Consider the following 21,040-nt stretch of genomic DNA (forward strand, 5'->3'; position numbering starts at 1 on the left):
GTCTCCTAGCTGTGAGGACTGCGCGCTAACCACTCTTCCGCTGTGCAGCCAAAAGTAGACATAAGAAAATAAGACATCTTACACCTAAAAAACAGTCATGGACTTGTGTGTTGCTGTAAATGTTTACAGGTGATTGGGGGGAACTGAGTGGAGGGCAAACAGGAAGTGACGTTGGTGGTTCAGAAGCGAGTTTTAACCTGCTGTGGATTTTTGGCCACAACAGTAGCCCGTGTATTATTGTGATTATTATTATTATTATTGCCTGTTGTGAGGTAATAAAAACAATGAAAGCAAAGCTGGTGCTTGTGTGTCTCACCAAATGCAAGTACATGCAAGTTGAATTTCTAGGTATTGTCCCTGGAGAGGATATATTGTGGTAAAAGTAACTCTCAACCAGTTGAAGATACAGTATGATACTTATAATTTTAAAGTTAGGGATTTTGTTGTGTGGGATTTTTGGGTCCAAAAATGTTACCTGAACAAACTTAGAAGCATCCAAAAGTGAATATATTTTTTTTTGCATTTGTAGGGACTTAACTGTAAAAGTTTTTGTTGTGACTCTATGCTTTTGTAACGTGGAGTCATAACTTTTGACTCCATTGACACACAAAAAAATCACATGGTTGTCCTACAATAGAACTACTTGCTGTATTGATGGAGTTATTTTAGCACCGTTGGCTAAGGTAGGGGTTTTTTTTGGGGGGGGGGGGGGGGATTTTTTCTTACAGCCTCAGGTTGGGGAGATTTGCCTCAACTTCTGATGAAATCTTCTTAGCGTAGGCTTGATAAAACAGTGTGCCTCACCTAAATATAGCCACTTTCAACCGCGCAGCCCCAGTGTCAGTGATGTGCTTGCAGTGTGCCTGCCGGCTGTGCTTAGCAAAGACGGCGGCGTTATGACAGTTCATTGGAGCGGGTGATAACAAAAATAGGATTAACCCTTTTAACCTGTATTTCTTTTTCCTCTGAGATGCTTAAATCTTGCTGTGTTTGCCAAATGGCGTGTTTTAAAACCAACGGGCTGCTCTTTTTATGGGCAGTGTTTTTGTTGTTGTTGTTACAGATGTTCTCCCTTTTAAGTGTGACAGCCTTTTGATAGATTTACTCTCCCTGCAGCTAAAAGTTAGAGCATGTAAAAATGAAGAGATTTTTTTTTTTTTTTTTTCTCGCCGCCTTTCTCCTCAACCAAAGCCCTGCGTGCTTCATTGTTATTCATTCCTGCTAATTCATTCTTTCAAACATGACCACGGATTTAATGGGGCTGCTGCTCTGTCCGTTTTATTTAACCTCAACTGTAATTAGACATTGGAAAACTGCTGTGTCAGCTAAGTATTGAGACGCAGCCACCTTGGAAAAAGTATATAAAAACTTGATACTTTAGATAAAAATCATGTCGTGTTATTTTCTCCTCGGGGCTTCATGACTGATGAGTTTGTTGTTCCAACACTGAGTTATTTGTTAACTTCCATCCTCGGACATGATTTCAACTAACCGTTTCCGTCAACTTTAAAATGGAATACAAGCCAATTTGCGCAGTTTGTTTGTTGATATTAAACATAACACATTTGTGAGGGTGTCATGCTCACACAAACGTAGGCAAACACACACATTATCAGCAAACAAATTAATCATTCATTATGCAAAGTCAGATCGGTTTCAGTCACATTTGCAGAGCACACAAGGTTTCCTAGCTCATGAAAGCTCACCATCGCTCCACTCGCGTCCATATTCACTCAGTAGGTTACAACATAAGAATATAGCTTGAAATCCATCTATATATTCTATCTTTATGTATAACAAATGTGTGGAAACACAAAATTAACACATGTAATGTTGTATAATGATTGACATGTAGGTTGACTAATGACAAATGTGGCATAATTGATTCATTTCCACGACAATTCATATTGATAAACATTAACTTGACTGGTTAAGTTATGTGTGATTGGAGTCAACCAATCTCTGGCACTGTGTGTCGTCACCTGACATGTAGACTGACCAATGACAACCCAGGAACTTAATGTATCCCTCTTATATAAGGGTAAATTAGCTCCAGATCCAACTGTGATAATTTCCCTGAAATAGGATTTCTTCTTCATAAATAGAATATTTTTTATAGCTAGAGCATTTATGACCTTGTAAATATGGGTTTAACATTATTATTATACAGTCTTAAGTCATATATATTATTATATTATACAGCGTATAGTAGACACTCATTCATTCATTCATTCATTTTCTACCACTTTTCCTCACAAGGGTCACGGGGGTGCTGGAGCCTATCCCAGCTGTCTTCAGGCGAGAGGCGGGGTACACCCTGGACTGGTCGCCAGCCAATCACAGGGCACATATAGACAAACAACCATTCACACTCACATTCATACCCATGGACAATTTGGAGTCGCTAATTAACCTAGCATGTTTTTGGAATGTGGGAGGAAACCGGAGTACCCGGAGAAAACCCATGCATGCACGGGGAGAACATGCAAACTCCACACAGAGATGGTGGAATCGAACTCGGGTCTCCTAGCTGTGAGGCCTGCCTGCTAACCACTTGTCATAAGTAGACATAAGAACAGAAAATAAGTCATCTTACACATAAATAAGACTCATGCGCTTGTGTGTTGCTGTAAATGTGTTCTGGTGCTTAAGGGGACCTGAGTGGAGGGCAAACAGGAAGTGACATTGAGGGTTCAGAATGGAATTTTTGCCTGCTGTGGATTTTTGGCCACAACAGTAGCCTGTGTATTATTGTGATTATTATTATTGCCTGTTTTGAGCTGGTGCTTGTGTGTCTCATCAAACATTACAGTAACATTACAGACACCTGGTGACTAGAATACATGTTCAGCCACAGGTTTATTGCACAGTTATTGCACGGTTATTGCACAGGATTTTGGGAGCTGTTTGTAGCAATCATACTTGGTATTATTATTATTATTATTATTATTATTGTGGAGAAGCACATATATGGAAACCTTCCACTGCCACCTGATATAACAGGTGACATGCTCTCTTTCTATACTAGACTTGGTAGACCCCATCGGCGTATCCCCTGCGGTATGTCCATATGAAACATGGTAGCCTGAAGCTAAAATGTGCATCCATTTTGGGCTGTTTGTGCCGGCCCTCGCCGCTCCTCCCAGGTAAGCGTGACTGTCAGGGTGAGGAGAAGGAGAGAGGCTTATCGTGTAGTCCCAAGCACTCTCAGGGTGACAACATGTTTCTTCCGTCCCCGGCCTTCCCACCGGAGAGCCGATCCGGTCGTTCCCCCGTCCCTCCAGACGGAGAAAAAAATGTCAGGGCTACCGGTATGTTGACCTATCAATACCGTAACAAGCAATAATGCTCAGCTCAAGATTTAATTTTTGTACTTTCTACCACCTAGCTTGTAATTTTAATTTGACTTGTATTTATTAATTCATTTTATTTCCAGCACACCACCACACGCAAACATTTAATGCCTTTCAAATGTCCGCATCCCGCCTGTGTTTGCTGCTTCGTATTTATAGAACAATCTTCTTCTATGTCAAGAGTCCCGATGCATAATAAAACACAGTAAATGGATCTCTGCTAAGTTTAGGTGGCCTGACCTCCATTAGGAGAATACTAGGAGAGCGAAAAGGAGGAGCCGCAAGCGTTTATTCTACACATGCAATTCATCGTACGCAAACGCACACACGCACACGCATGATGCCATGGGAGGACACCTTTGTGGAAGAGTCATCACTGTAGGGGACACCAAGTCTTTGAAGGTGTACTAAATGTCCTATATATAGGGAACCCTCATTATTGCTATATAAATTAGGACAGGGGTCGGCAACCTTTAGCATCAAAAGAGTCATTTACCACCAAATTAAAACCCACCTGGAGCCACACAACTTATTTAACTCTACTTATATAGTTTCCCTTGTTGTAAAGGAGCCACATTTAATGCCATCTGGAAATTAATCATGTTTCCTAAGACATTTCTTCAACCTTTGCCACCGATTTTGGATCGATATTTGCAATAGAAGTGTTGTAACACACTGATTAGTTTCAATGAATGTATCACTCTCTGTGTCACTTTAGTTACTATTGTTTATCAGAGACAAAAAACAGGTAAAAACCAAAATAGTTGACCAGCGTCATGGTTTCTCACCAAGTTGACTCACTGAAAAACACTAAAGGGTACAGTCTATGCTGTTTGACATGTTGACTGACCAATGAAGTTTGAATGTGGGAACCAACCAATAACTTGGCACAATGTGTAATACTCAACTTGACGACTGACCAATGAAGAGGGTGACGTAATCCACCAATTACCGGTGCTAGTGTTAAAGACTGACATGGAGACTGACCAATGAAGTTTGACTGTTGTATCCAACCAGCAACTGCCACGAAATATCATGATTGACTGACTGACCAATGAAGAGAGTGACGTAATCAGTGTTAAACATGTTGACTGACCAATGACATGACAATGAACCAACCAATAACTGGCACAACTCAGCTTGAAGACTGACCAATGAAGAGGGTGACATAATCCACCAATTACCGGTACTACTGTTAAAGACTGACATGTTGACTGACCAATGAAGTTTGAATGTCAGAACCAACCAATAACTGGCACAATGTGTAATACTCAGCTTGAAGACTGACCAATGAAGAGGGTGACATAATCCACCAATTACCGGTACTAGTGTTAAAGACTGACATGTTGACTGACCAATGAAGTTTGAATGTCAGAACCAACCAATGACTGGCACAATTTCCAATACTCAACTTGAAGACTGAACAATGAAGGGGGGACATAATCCACCAATTATTGGTACTAGTGTTAAACACTGAAATGTTGAACAATTAAGTTTGAATGTGAGAACCAACCAATGACTGGCACTCAACTTGATGACTGACCAATGAAGAGGGTGACGTAATCCACCAATTACCAGTACTAGTGTTAAAGACTGACATGGATACTGACCAATGAAGTTTGACTGTCGTTTCCGACCAGCAACTGCCACGACGTGTCATGATTGACTTGACTGACCAATGAAGACTGTGATGTAATCCACCAATTACCGGTACTAGTGTTAAAGACTGACATTTGAGACCGATCAATGAAGTTTGAATGTTGTATCCAACCAGCAACTGCCACGACGTGTCATGATTGACTTGACTTGACTGAACAATGAAGAGGGTGATGTAATCCACCAATTACCAGTAGTAGTGTTAAAGACTGACATTTGAGACCGATCAATGAAGTTTGAATGTCGGATCCAACCAGCAACTGCCATGACCTGTCAACATTGACTTGACTTGACTGACCGGTGTTTCATTGAACTGACCACTTACTGTTGCTGTGTGTAATGACTGACTCCATCAACCCTTCACTGTACTGTGACTTGCCCTCAAAAAAAGAACTCCACGTTTTACCAACTTTATGTATACGAGATATTAGATACATTTGTGTTGGACTCACGCTTGATATGCAAATAGCAAAACAACAGCAAAAATGTCTTTTTGGGCCGTGTCAGCCACTCCACTCGCACCAGCATCCACTCGTAAACTGTGCAGCTCTAATGAATATTCATGCCCTATAGTACGTGCGCTACAAGTACAAATGTCATTACCTATGTAAGCATTTCTCCTTTTGAAGATTTCCGTGTTCTCTGGGGCTTTCCGTTTCAGCGCGAGCAAACTCAGCGGTGGCAAGGTCTGTCTAAATATAACGCCACTTGACAGCCAGCTGAAACAGTAGATACCCTTTTTACTTTGAAGAATTCCAATTACTGTCACTGGTTCCTCTCTGGTGTTTGTCATATATATATATGTGTGTGTATGAGACACAGGGGTGTTTGTATACACTGGGACTTGGACTCTTGTAAAATGTAATCCTTGTACATTGTAACCGACAGTAACTCGACAGCCTGTGTAGCTTTCAAGGCTTTTTGTTTCCCACTCAAGAGGGATACAACATCCACAGATTATGTCTGCATGGGCCAACAACTTCACTCTCAATTCCCTTGTTTTGGTGCAGTGCTAAGACACATTTGCATGCTCAAAGATAAAACTTCCATTTCGTAACTTAAGACCCCATTCCAAAACAAAAATTGTATTAAACACAAAAATAAAATCACAATATTAGCCAAAGAAAGAAAATAATGTATGACAAAAAGGCATAACTTCACGAGGACTAAGCTGTACCCTTTTCTCATAATATTATATAGCTTTATTTTCAGATAAAATCACTTTTCCTCTGTTAGACTTTTTGTGTCATATTGAAATTTAAAATTGTAAGTAAAATTAGTGGCATTAATCAATGTATTTTATGTATTTGTGGTTATTACATTCATTTATATAATTTATATTACATTTCATTTATATCAATAATATCATAATATAATATCATAATATCATAATATCATTTTATCATAATATTATATTATTCATTCATTTTATATATTTTATTATATTTTAAAATACATACCTTTGTTTGTATATCATTTTATTATATTAATTATATACATGTTTTCAGATAAAATCACTTTTCCTCTGTTAGACCTTTTATGTCATATTGAAATTTAAAATTTTAAGTAAAATTAGTGGCATTAATCAATGTATTTCATGTATTTGTGGTTATTACATTCATTTATATTAATTATATTATATTAATTTTCATTTATATTAATAATATAATAATATAATAATATAATAATATAATAATATAATAATATATTAATATAATAATACAATAATATAATAATATAATAATATAATAATATAATAATATAATAATATAATAATATTCATTCATTTTATATATTTTATTATATTTTAAAATACATACCTTTGTTTATATATCATTTTATTATACTGTTATTTTAAGAATAGTTTCTGTTGGTGTAGCCCTTAAAATTGTAAATTTAATTTTTTATGGATTTTTATAGATTTTCTTCAAGATTAAAAAGTGATTTATTATAATTTTTTTTATTCCTTTAAGAATATTGGCCCTGCCCGCAGTTCTTCATTGTAGGCCCTTGTGACATTTACTCCAACACAGCATGAATCAACTACAGAATCAATAGACATCAGTGGAAATTGAAAGAGCTGTAATTAATTGCTGCAGTCTTGCGAGCTTGCAGAAAAATGGAGTTCCCTTATTCTTCTTATGTTACCCACAGCATACCTACATAAGGGCCCTCGCCGTGGAATTACTTTTGCACAGCCGCAGCCCTTTACGGCCCAGTTAAAGGGGGGTAAATCATCTGATGTCATTGCTCCGGTGAACAATGCAGAACCGCAGAACCACCCCCTCTTCATAGCGCACTCTATGAAGTATCCAGGATATATCACTCTTAACACAAAAGAGCCAATCTGGATTCACTTACTGAGCCTGGCAGTGGAGTGTAATTTATATCCAAACTCGGACGAAGTCACGGTGTGCCTTATAATTAGCAGTTAACCCTCACTGACCTTCAAGTCCAGATTTAGTGTCCAAACAGCAAATAGCTTTCAAGTTGAGCTTCAGTCAAAGCAAGGCAGAGCATGTATTGAATATGCGCTTACGTTTTCCTTGCGAACAATGAGGTAAGATTAATCCACATTTATCCACCGCTGGATTAAACGTCATGTAGAGAAGCTAATATAAGCAACAATTGGGATGTAAATAGGATGTTTCGAACTCATTTAATCCATGCTGGGTGTCAAGGATGCACTAGATTGTTGCCGTTTTCCGGATGTTGAGTGTAATATGAAGGTAAATCATGCAGCATTATTATAAAAACATGTTTTTTTTTTTGAGGCTTTGCTAACTTATCATGCTGAAAAACACAATGGACACTTGAAATCCAAACGCAATCCATTCCGGCGGCATTTTCCCCCTGGAAAAGTAGCTACTAGCTTGTGTGGAACCTGATTTTGAGCCGTTTAGGACTTCCAATATGCTCAAGTTTTTGACTGACCATGGTCAAATGTATTGGGTCGATACATCAGTGCTCTTTGCTAACCCGTCTGTATTTGTTTCTGTGATAACAATGTATGTGTTGCAATATACTGTGTGCAACCCAAGCATTCAAAATACATTTGTTTTGAGTTTTTAAGTGGATTTGGGTCTGTAAGCATTTGTTACCTCTGCCAAACGTGGTTATTCTTTGGCTTTTTCTATGAAGTTTAAACTAATTGGGATAGGTACTAGCTCAGCCATGATCCTGTGCGGAATATGTGGCATTGAAAATGGATGGTTGGGTTTTATTTCGTGTTTTCGGGACACTGAGTTAACTGTGTCTTTCCTGTTTCCCAACTAGGTTTTACTGGGACTTGACCATGCTGCTACTGATGGTGGGCAACCTCATCATCATCCCCGTAGGCATCACATTCTTCAAAGACGAGCACACGCCCCCTTGGATTGTCTTCAATGTGGTCTCCGATACGTTCTTCCTCATGGACCTGGTGCTCAACTTCCGAACGGGTATTGTCAAAGAGGACAACACAGAGATCATCCTAGACCCGCAGCAGATCAAGATCAAGTACTTGCGGAGCTGGTTCGTGGTGGACTTCATCTCCTCCATTCCGGTGGACTACATCTTTCTTATCGTGGAGACGCGCATCGACTCCGACTTCTACAAGACGGCGCGTGCTTTGCGGATCGTGCGTTTCACCAAGATCCTCAGCTTGCTGCGGCTACTGCGTCTCTCGAGACTCATTCGTTATATTCACCAATGGGAAGAGGTAGGGAAATACTCTGAGGCATTGTTGGTACACTTGAAAAGTAAGTGTGATATTTTGTCTTGACGAGTACAGTACCTTGCCACTGGGGTTGTATCCTCCAAGGTACTGCTTTTGACAGCTTGGAGATATAACTGACTCTAGAAAAGGTACAAGCTATGACCTTGGACTGCAAACATTATGGGCTATGGGATACTGTGTAGAGCAGGGTTTCTGAAAAGTTTCATATAGGGCACATGGTTGTATAGACAAACAACCATGGAATCGAACTCGGGTCTCCGAGCTGTGTGGCCTGCGCGCTAATCGCTTGTCTGCTGTATAGCACAGATGTATTTGATCCCAAAGATGTATTTATACATTGTTGACATTTTGCGCCAGAGGCTGCTTGAGGAGCATGACAGCCCAGAGGGAGGCTGACATCATTGCAGCTCCCTCAGGCAGATGCAATGCATTGTAAAAAATGTAAAAGATTTGTTATTTTTTCCATTGTAAACTCATATTGGTACATTCGTTCATTTTCTACCACTTATACTCCTCACAAGGGTAGCGGGGGGTGCTGGAGCCTATCCCAGGGCACATATAGACAAACAACCATTCACACTCACATTCATACCTATGGACAATTTGGAGTGGCCAATTAACCTAGCATGTTTTTGGAATGTGGGAGGAAACCGGAGTACCCGGAGAAAACCCACGCATGCACGGGGGAAAACATGCAAACTCCACACAGAGATGCCAGAGGTTGGGATTGAACTCGGGTCTCCGAGCTGTGTGGCCTGGCCTGCGCGCTAACCGCTCATCCGCCGTATAGCACAGACGTATTTATACTGTACCATTTGTACTCCCCGAACGCTTGATCCCAAAGATGTATTTATACATTGTTGACATTTTGCGCCAGAGGCTGCTTGAGGAGCACGAGAGCCCAGAGGGAGGCTGATGTCATTGCAGCTCCCTCAGGCAGATGCAATGCATTATGGTAAAAATTTAAAAGATTTGTTATTTTTTCCATTGTAAACTCATATTGGTACATTTGTTCATTTTCTACCGCTTATCCTCACAAGAGTTCTCTATATGGAAATGAGAATATTTTCACAAAGAAACAATGTTATGCCGAGTAATAGTCAAAAACTAACAATGCAACATGTGAGATTAATTCCGTTTCTATATCCAATCACTATCCAAATTGCGTCCCCGTCCTTGAAAGCTTCAAACTGCAGGTACGCTTGCAGAGCACCGTATACGTCCCATTTCCCCTCGGGAGGGGAAGTATGGATAGATGTTGTTTGTGATTATGCTCACAGTGAAGTGGCTCCTTTTTTTTTTTGGCACCGCAGTCACCAATGAGTTGATGAAACCAGAGTGTTGATTGGCATTTCTCTCACCGCGCCCATCCAGATAGCGGTGGGACCACAGAGCCTGGAGAGGCTTTTCCGCAAAACAAGCGTGATTGTAATTGCAGCATTAATTAGAAAAGTTCATGTTGCTTTCCAAACCGGTTGGATCTTGTTCGACTGGTCTCGGAGGTAGTCGGTGTGCAAAGGGAAGCATCAGTACGGACTACTGGTTGGCTATTTGAGACAAATCATGAATCCCTTAGCAAGAGAAAACACTCGGTTGTTTCTGCAAAAACAACATTGACACGGAATGGAGGCGGCAATATTGCGTCTTTGAAGGTAGCATCGGAGGCGGGTGTTCCACCTTCCCTGGGTTTTGTGTCAAAAAAAGTGGAAAAAGGCTAGATCATCAGTTTTTTGTGCTGATGTAGCATTTTGGTACATAATCTAGTGTTGCAATATGTAATGCTTGTACAAGTGTATAAAAAAATTCACCGCCAATATGAATGTATTTTGATCTTTCAAGGCACACATTATGTTGTGTTCTATGGCGATATAAACCTACCAAAAGAAAGATTAGACTCCCGTTTTTTATCAGAAAAAATGTTTTTTTGACCCAATTGGCAGTAGAACACAGGTACATTTAAGGAAAATATCAGTTCCCCACTAAAAAGTGACAAAACTGGCTTTTTGTGAAACGATACATTTCAAAATATGACCAATTTGACACAAATATGTTTTGCTTTTGTGACAGCTCAAATATCGAAACTATAAAACAACATAAAAAACACAAAAATACGTTTTTTTACATCAAAATACCAATTTATTTTGAAATGTAACATTATGGTCGAAGAGTGGTTAGCACGGTGGACAAGTGGTTAGCACTCAGGTCCCACAGCTAAGAGACCCAAGTTCAATTCCACCCTCGGCCATCTCTGTGTGGTGTTAGCATGTTCTCCCTGTGCATGCGTGGGTTTTCTCCGGGTACTCCCACATTCCAAAAACATGCTAGGTTAATTGGCGACTCCAAATTGTCCATAGGTATGAATGTGAGTGTGAATGGTTGTTTGTCTATATGTGCTCTGTGATTGGCTGGCGACCAGTCCAGCGTGTACCCCGCCTCTCGCCCGAAGACAGCTGGGATAGGCTCCAGCACCCCCTTGTGAGGATAAGCGGTAGAAAATGAACGAACGTACCAATATGAGTTTACAAAGGAAAAAATAACAAATATTTTAAATTTTTCCCGTAATGCATTGAGGAAGCTGCAATGACGTCAGCCTCCCTCTGGGCTCTTGTGCTCCTCAGGCAGCCTCTGGCGCAAAATGTCAACAACATATAAATACATCTTTGGATAGGCTCCAGCACCTCCCGCGGTACAAAATGAATGAATGAATGAATGTAACACTATGAACCATTTACAGTGTTCATATTTTGAACTGAACTACTGTATGTGTGTGTGTCTGCGTTAAAATCCCTACAATGCGTAACCTTCTACATGCTACACTCCTCCACGCTCTCAGTTACTCCTCCCTGTCTTTATTATGAGCTCTTACCAATGCACTTCTGCCACCTCGTGGTCTTTGTACTTTGAAATCAAATGCATTAGTGGAGAGGTGCATCATCAACTCGTGTGCAAAAAAAACCCCAAAAACATAACAGCCATATCTGTATCGGTATTGAATGAGTTCTGTATGACCACATGACCTCCATTCTCATGACCCGTTAGTGAAGCAGGCCTTGTATTGAGCAGATAAACTACAGTCACCCTAACGCAAACAAAATTGCAAGGCATCAGCGGCTCAACAGCAATAATGACACCATTGTGACATCTATTAATTTTTTTCGGTTGACACAATCAAAACGTTCCAATTACATGCGTTCACCCGTGTGCGTGGCAATCGGGGAGGGGGGGGGGGGTGGCTGAATAGCATCTGATTGCCAATCAAACCACATTTTCACCAGACCTGCCCATAAACCACGACCTGTTTGCAAATATTCCGACTCTCACTGCGGTATTTTAGTCACATTTTAGACATTAATCATGCAGGGCCTCTGTGATGCCATTTCAAAGAGAGGAAAAGTTCAAATGAATCACTCGGAGGAGAATCCCGATTTTTCAACCATGGAGGCCGGCACGAAGGCATCACGGGATGTTGGGGCCAGCGTTCTCTTTGAGGACGGCTGACCCCCAGACAAGTTGAGCATCTACATGTTAAGTTACTGAATGAGTTAACAGGAAGGAAATAAGCAGAATAGATAATTAAATAAAGATCAATACCTCGTGTACAGCCGGCGGCACGCTAGCATGACTCGAGAAGAACGAACACATTCATAAACACAAATTTACGGGTGCAACAATACCACAAAGAGACACTGCATGGCACTCACGCTGCCAGCTGCCATTTACATGTTTTATGTCATTGTGGGTGGCGTGCGAGCGTGGCAGGCTCACTGATGAATGCGAGTTAGGCAAACAGAGTAAAAGGCCAGCTTTGCCTCAGCGCCAGCCTAACTCCAGATGCAACCTCACAGAAATGTCATCTGTCACAGCGGAATAACTTGTCGCCCGCATCTCACCACCTGACTGACTCTTTGACTTTTCCCACCCGTGTTTCCCCTCCATCGCCATTTGAATATGGCGGGCGAGAAACACCTCACGCTGACACTTCAGGGTGACCCTTTTAATGTCGATTTTTTGGGGGGGGGAGGGAAATGGCGCTGTGTTCAAAGAGCACATCTTCTTTTTTTAGGATATGTGGTTAATGTTACCTTACCTGAAAGTCCATCCATCTACTGTATTTCCATTCGCATTCAAATGCTATTCAAACAGGGCTGCACGGCGGATGACCCGAGTTTGATTCCACCCCCCTCGAGTTTACGTGTTCTCCCTGTGCATCCCCGTTCTACCTAATTGGCAGTAGAACATAGGTACATTTAAGGAAAATATCAGTTCCCAACTAAAAAGGGATAAAACCGTCTTTTTGTGAATCGATACATTTCAATCATAACTTTCGTTGTGACAGCTCAAATATCGAAATAACTATAAAACAACATAAACAACACAAAAATATGTTTTTTTACATCAAAATTTATTTAGAAATTTAACACCATGGGCTTCACGGTGGAGGAGTGGTTGGTAAGCAGGCCTCACAGCTAGGAGACCCGAGTTCAATTCAACACTCGGCCATCTCTGTGTGGTGTTAGCGTGTTCTCCCCGTGCATCCCCGTTCTACCTAATTGGCAGTAGAACATAGGTACGTTTAAGGAAAATATCAGTTCCCAACTAAAAAGGGAGAAAAACAGCTTTTTGTGAATCGGCCATCTCTGTGTGGTGTTTGCATGTTCTCCCCGTGCATGCGTGGGTTTTCTCCGGGTACTCCGGTTTCCTCCCACATTCCAAAAACATGCTAGGTTAATTAGCGACTCCAAATTGTCCAAAGGTATGAAAGAAAGAAAAGAAAAAAAAGTTTGTTTCCGCCTTTTTCCGTTCTTCAGTAATCAGCAGTAATACATAGGTAAGTTTCAGGAAAGTATAGGTTCCCGACTAAAAAAAGGATAAAAATGTCAAGCATAACTTCCACTTTTTCACTTTTTTTCCACAGTTTTAATACCACGCAATACTACAGTAGAGGAGGTCATTTACAGAATAATGTGTGATGGGGACGAGTGGTTAGCATGCAGGCCTCACAGCTAGGAGACCCGAGTTCAATTCCACCCTCGGCCATCTCTGTGTGGAGTTTGAATGTTCTCCCCGTGCATGCGTGGGTTTTCTCCGGGTACTCCGGTTTCCTCCCACATTCCAAAAACATGCTAGGTTAATTGGCGACTCCAAATTGTCCATAGGTATGAATGTGAGTGTGAATGGTTGTTTGTCTATATGTGCCCTGTGATTGGCTGCCGACCAGTCCAGTGTGTACCCCGCCTCTCGCCCGAAGACAGCTGGGATAGGCTCCAGCAACCCTGCAACCGAAAATGAATGAATGAATGCTATTCAAATATACGTATATGTGTCCATTCACATACACATATACAATATAATGTTGAATTAATACCTGGCTTATTGAGAAGTCCATGTTTGCTATATTTTCCATAGCTACGGTATATATCTTCCCTCTACAGAGAAACAGAGTGTATTAAAACAAGTGTAAAAAGGTCATTTTCACGGCGCTGAGTAGGATCCTTGTGATTCATCACACTGTGCAATATTTAGCTCTCGTAACAAGACTGAATGCCATCCGGCATCGCTTGCCTAAACGAGATAAACCTCACTGACACGGCACAAGCGGCAGACAACCGAGGATGAGCTAACAGCTTCAGAAAAGGCAAAATACTGTATTTCAGCAATGCGTTCATGCTATGAATAGCGTTGCATAGATTCATTGGCTTTGTTGTTTGTTTGAGTTTAATTTCCTCCCCAGTAAGGAGTCACGCAAAGGACACTTGCGGGAAGTGTTTGACTTGAGCAGAGCAGAACACTGCACACGGCGTAGCTTTAATACTGCAGGGAGCAACATTTTAACATGAAAATATTTTGTTCTGTGAGGTTCACTGCACTGCACTTTTTTTTAGGGATTCAAGTCAAGGCAGAGGGATGGTACAGGATGAAATATATCCAGAAGGACGAAATATAGCTAGGCCGATTTTTTATTTTATTTTATTTTTTATGGTAATGGTTTTATTTCATTTGAACATGCATCAGATTACAATTGAGTGCATCCCATAATCAGTTCACAGTTCCACATGTCCAAAAGGAGTAGGAAGAAGCAAAGCTTATTAAATCCTACCTCTTCCTTCTGGTACTTTTACAATCAGTAACTGTTACATTTGTTCACTTCCTGCTTTCCTAAAATCATTTAAGTCATTTTTTAATGTATTATTATTTATTTTTTATTTATATGACTTATTATTTTATTATTTATTTATTATTATTTATTTTTTTATTTATTATTTTATTATTTATTTATTTATTTATTGACTACAAATACATAAAAATAAATACAATTTAACATCATTCATTTAATAATGCAGTTACCATGCTAAACATGTATATTCATGTATTTGATTTTCTTTTTTTTTTTTTTAGGCCGATTTTTTAAGATGTCTGGATAAAACCCATAAATTCCATACTCCTTATTTACTTAGATACTTCTATTTAGGGTCCATGCAAATGCAGGCAAGCTAGCTTCCGCTTGGCTCAGCCCGTACACGGGTTTATAATTGCATGTCCTCAGGAGAACGCACTGTGTTAGTAGCTCAAAGCTCGGACATGTTGGCACATAATCACCAACAGTTGAAGTGTCCTTGCGCATGCTACTTGACCCCCAAAACCGCTTTGGCGGGCCATGCCAGAAGATAACAAAAAAAAAGAGGGTCTTCCTGGGTCAGAGCCAAGCCAAGAACAGGCTGAATAGGTGTAAGATATGCTAACACAATGCTTATTCAGCTACACAAAAAATAAACATAAACAGAAAAGGTGTCCAGTGTTTATGTAACATAAACAGTTTTTTCATTTATAAGTCGCTCTGGAGTATAAGTCGCAGGAACAGCCAACCTATGAAAAAAAGTGTGACTTATAGTCCGTAAAATACGGTAAAATGGTCATGATTAACTATGACCTATGACAGGGGTGGGCAAATATTTTGACTCGTGGGCCGCATTGAGTTAACACAATAATACGGGGGGCCAGAACATATATTTAACACAGACACTATTTTATGCTTGTAATTTTCTTTGAATTATTTGTCTAATTTTATCTGTAAAAGTGTTACACTATCAGTATGTTCTCATGTCCCTTTTTTCAGGAGCACTTTAAACATCAGACCAAATTTTACAGTTTTTTGTTTGTTTTTTTTTTACTAAATAAGACATCCGACTTGCAAGTCATGTTACCAATTTGTATGTTAAAAGTTGAAATACTTAGAAAGCAACTGGCGGGCCGGATTCAAACTCTTGGCGGGCCGCATGTGGCCCCTGGGCCATAGTTTGCCCACCCCTGATCTATGACCTATGGTCAAATCATATGTATTATTCTGGTCACTAGGCATCAGACACTAGACATAAAATTATATTTGATTACATTCACACGAGCCATGGCATGTCTGAAAAAAAAGTTCTCCCACTCTGTGTGGAAGTGGTTTTGAAACTCTATTTGAAACCCTTTCTTGAGTTTAGCATGGCTATATAGGAGGTAGCATGCTAATGATTGAAGTAATTTCACTCAAAACCTCCAATTAGCAGTTATGTGAATTTCATTTGCGTAATATTGGATAGCTAACTTGTCAACCAACTACAACATGTCTAGGAAAAGATAACCTTGCACTTGCGTCTTATGTTTTTTTTATGATCAAGTCATATGTATTTTAATCTTGTCACTAGGCATCAGGCGCTAGACATAAAATTACATTTGATTACATTCACACTAGCCACGGCATGTCTGAAAAAAAAGTTCTCCCACTCTGTGTGGAAGTGGTTTTGAAACTCTATTTGAAACCCTTTCTTGAGTTTAGCATGTTTAGCTGCAGTTAGCAGTTAATTGAGTTTCATTTTGGTAATATTGGATAGCTAACTAATCGACCAACTACAAGATTCTTAGGAAAAGATAACCTTGCACTTGCGTCTTACGTTTTTTTTATGATCAAGTCATATGTATTATTCTGGTCACTGGGCATCAGACACTAGACATAAAATTACATTTGATGACATTCACACTAGCCACGGCATGTCTGAAAAAAAGGTTCTCCCACTCTGTGTGGAAGTGGTTTTGAAACTCTATTTGAAACCCTTTTTTGAGTTTAGCATGACTATATAGGAGGTAGCATGCTAATGATTTAAGTAATTTCACTCAAGACCTGCAGTCAGCAGTTATGTGAGTTTCATTTGCATAATATTGGATAGCTAACTAGTCAACCAAGTACAAGATTCATAGGAAAAGATAACCTTGCACTTGCGTCTTATGTTTTTTTATGATCAAGTCATATGTATTATTCTGGTCACTGGGCATCAGACACTAGACATAAAATGACATTTGATGACATTCACACTAGCCACGGCATGTCTGAAAAAAAGGTTCTCCCACTCTGTGTGGAAGTGGTTTTGAAACTCTATTTGAAACCCTTTCTTGAGTTTAGCATGACTATATAGGAGGTATCATGCTAATGATTGAAGAAAAAAAAAGTTCTCCCACTCTGTGTGGAAGTGGTTTTGAAATCCTTTCTTGAGTTTAGCATGTTTAGCTGCAGTTAGCAGTTAATTGAGTTTCATTTGGGTAATATTGGATAGCTAACTAATCAACCAAGTACAAGATTCCTAGGAAAAGATAACCTTGCATTTGTGTCTTATGTTTTTTTGAGGAAATTATGACCAACAATTTTTGCAGTTAGCATACAATAACAAAAATGTACCGTGCAAAAATCCGTTTTGGAAGGTGAAAGACTCCAACTACGTCACCCGCCTAAGCAATGATCTTATCATCCTGTCATGAATTATCCCTGATTGCGTCCATTTCAGACAGATTTAAACTTGTGGTCTTCCAACCGCCATGTTGACAGAATGCTGTTTGCAAACTACATGTTTTTCCGTCCTGGTGGCCGGATGCCAGCGATTACACTGATGGCCGTGCAGACTGGTGTGCAGAGGCACGCACACACAGTTTACCAATGTGACTTTTGCCAATATTGCATGGATTTGGACTCATTTCCAGAGGACTTAGTATCCTTTTGTAACCTCTGCTTTAACCCTTTCGCTCTCACGCACGTACGCATGCATATGACTGGGGACGGGAATTTGAACACGCCATCCCCAATTAACTCAAAATGAAAAGCAACGTCACGACCACACATACACACACGCAGCAAATAGCTGTTATGGCGTCTCCCTCGTCTCCCCTCCTGTCAGCTTCCTCTTGTCACTTGTCTGCGGGATAAAAATAAGACTGTGACCGGATATTCTCCTCATTGGAGTTGTCTCCTGTTGATGAACCAGTGACTTGGATGGGATTAGTCATCCTGTTAAATCAGATTCAAGGCAGCGCACTAATGACTAAGCTCCGAGGGCGTCCTCCCGTCGTGCCTGATGCCTCCGACATAACCGTTTCGACTGGCCGAGCCCGTAAATGTTTTAGCGTGGATGGAGATGAGCGTGCAAAGCGGGAGCCACGCTCTTTACCGAGGAGGGGGGCTGGAGAAGAAGGGGAGTTCAAAATATAAAGAAGATATTTAAAAGGGGATGGGATGCTGGGACTGAAGGTTCCATTTTAAATTTGCATCTTGGTCCCTTTAAAGGTTTTATGGCTTTGCCTGCTGACGTATTCTGCAACACAAAAGGCTGAAGTAGGTATTTATTTGAAGTAGTATTAGTAGTAGTATATAGTAGGTAAAAAAAAATACATATCTCAGTGAAGTCAGCACCACTAGTGGAACAAATCAGAGCCAGGATGTGGGCAGGGCAAATTGTTTAGCATGTAAGGGCATTTAGATCAACAATACTATCTGCCCCAATGGCTGAACGGGACAAAAAAAAAAAAATAATAATAATAATAAACATACAACATCAGGGGCTTACAAAAGTCTATGATGAAGTCTATCAAACAGACATGAAGTTATAACACGCCAAGATAACAACAAAAACATACAACACAAATTCAAAGCAGGTCAGCACCACGGCTAGCGACCACATCAGTTTTCATTCATTCATTCATTTTCTACTGCTTATCCTCACGAGGGTCGCGGGGGGTGCTGGAGCCTATCCCAGCTGTCTTCGGGCGAGAGGCGGGGTACACCCTGGACTGGTCGCCAGCCAATCACAGGGCACATACGTATAGACAAACAACCATTCACACTATATTGTATTGTATTGTATTGTATTACATTACATTATATTACATTACATTACATTATATTATATTATATTGTATTGTCATTTTCTACCGCTTTTTTGCCACGAGGGTCGCGGGGGTGCTGGAGCCTATCCCAGCTGTCTTCGGGCGAGATGCGGGGTACACCCCTGGACTGGTCGCCAGCCAATCCCAGGGCACATATAGACAAACAACCATTCACACTCACATTCATACCTATGGACAATTTGGAGTCGCCAATTAACCTAGCATGTTTTTGGAATGTGGGAGGAAACCGGAGTACCCGGAGAAAACCCACGCATGCAAACTCCACACAGAGATCGCCGAGGGTGGAATTGAACCCTGCTCTCCGAGCTGTGAGGTCTGCACGCTAACCACTCGAACCCCACATCATTTTGACACCCACTTTAACTCGGAGCCTTTAGTCTTCTCCAACTCCTCTAAGCTGTGGTTGAAGTCTGGCTCCCCTTAAGTCTTACCTCTTAGCGTATCACCCAGCCCCCCCTTAAACCCCCAGTGGTCAATACCTAATAAAAGTACCTTAAATACTGTAAACCCATCATAGTCATAAAATGGCATAAGATTGTTTATTGTTTTGAATACATTTTGGACAGGAATCCTACTTACTCCTACTAACATAATATTTAGATCAGTATATAAATAATTATGGTAATGGTTTTATTTCATTTGAACATGCATCAGATTACAATTGAATGCATCACATAATCAGTTCACAGTTCCACATGTCTAAAAGGAGTAGGAAGAAGCAAAGCTTATTAAATCCTACCCCTCCATCTGGTACTTTTACAATCAGTAACTGTTACATTTGTTCACTTCCTGCTTTCCTAATATATATATATATATTTTGTTATCACATACCGAAGTACAAGGTGATATGACCATACAATGACATAATGGGTACCATAGTAACGGTCAATATAGTGACAATTACGGGCTTATTTATGCATTTGAAGTACTTCTTTATACAGTAGGAACGCTATATTGATAAACGTGAACTCAAGTGTTCCCCCTGTTGAGGCTAAGGCTTGCGGACTCTGAAGTGAATATCCTGTTTTTGTTTTAACCAAAAAGTTCCCGGCTTGATAGAATACTTTTGGGACACCAGAGATTGGCAGGGAAACAAAAGCGCCGCTTGGACCAATGGAGGCCCGCTGCATATTTGAATGCAGGAAACTCATTTAAAAAAAAAAAAAAAAGTGGTTCTTCAGTTTAATGCTCAGGTGCTTTGACAGACATGGCTGCCCCCCCCCCCCCCCCCACACGGGTTGCCAAAAGACAGCGAGGCGCCTCTCATTTCCACTCATTAAATCCATCCAAAGTTATTTAAAGAAGGTAAATCAAGGCATCAGCCTCTACTCGCTGACCCGTTCCCTCTCGGTCAAGGAGTGTTCTTTCACAGATAAGAAAGGCAGGAAGAAAAGATTTAATGAGCCATTATGGGGCACACAATGAGGCACCGGCAGCAACCGTGACAGGTCCCCAACATCCTGAATGGACCTCATGTGATATGAATATCCACTATGGATTTCCTTTTAAAAACTCTTACACATAAATGTGTGATCCTGCACAAACCAAAAGGCACATCTTGGTAGGTAGCAGATTGCAAGTGTTTTTGTGTTTGTGTGTGTGTGTGTGTGTGTGTGTGTGTGGTCATTGGAGCCCTGCAGGCCTGTTTAGACAGATGATGGAAGGGTGTTCCCTGTGGTCCACTCCCAGGCCTACTTCTCATTCACCACATGTGCTTCATCCAGCATGACAGCATGCATGCACATGACATTTTGGGGAAAGCGTTTTACAGTGAGAAATCCTCCTTGCTGGGATCAACCAGCGTGTTAGATGATTAGAAATTAACTCTGAGGCGCGCGAGGATTGATTTAATTGATAAACCTCATTAGCCATCACACCAAAATTGTGTGTCAATCAACTGCTGGAGGATGGAGCGTGTGGTAATTACTGCACTTTTCAAAGCATTAAATTTGTTTTTTTTAATGCATGTATGGAATGACAAGATTATTATGTCATTTTCAGTATTTGTTTTATTCTAACTTGAAAAATTTTTAAATTAAAATTAAATAATGAATAATAAATTAAAAAACATAAATAAATAATTACGTCACTTTTCAAAGCA

The 21,040-nt window shown here is 40.3% G+C and overlaps 1 protein-coding gene across 1 annotated transcript in view; it reads left to right on the forward strand.

Moving 5' to 3' along the window:
- hcn4 (hyperpolarization activated cyclic nucleotide-gated potassium channel 4) overlaps positions 1-21,040 on the forward strand; it is a 109,859-nt gene that overhangs the window by 28,348 nt on the left and 60,471 nt on the right. The window contains exon 2 of the mRNA XM_058089022.2: positions 8,286-8,709. Within this exon, the coding sequence (XP_057945005.2) occupies positions 8,286-8,709 (424 nt within the window). The remainder of the gene's footprint in view (positions 1-8,285; positions 8,710-21,040) is intronic.

This window comes from Doryrhamphus excisus, linkage group LG13, assembly GCF_037039965.1.
Source record: "Doryrhamphus excisus strain RoL-2023G ecotype Guam linkage group LG13, RoL_Dexc_Guam_v1.1, whole genome shotgun sequence".
In the NCBI taxonomy this organism is placed as follows: Eukaryota; Metazoa; Chordata; class Actinopteri; order Syngnathiformes; family Syngnathidae; genus Doryrhamphus; species Doryrhamphus excisus.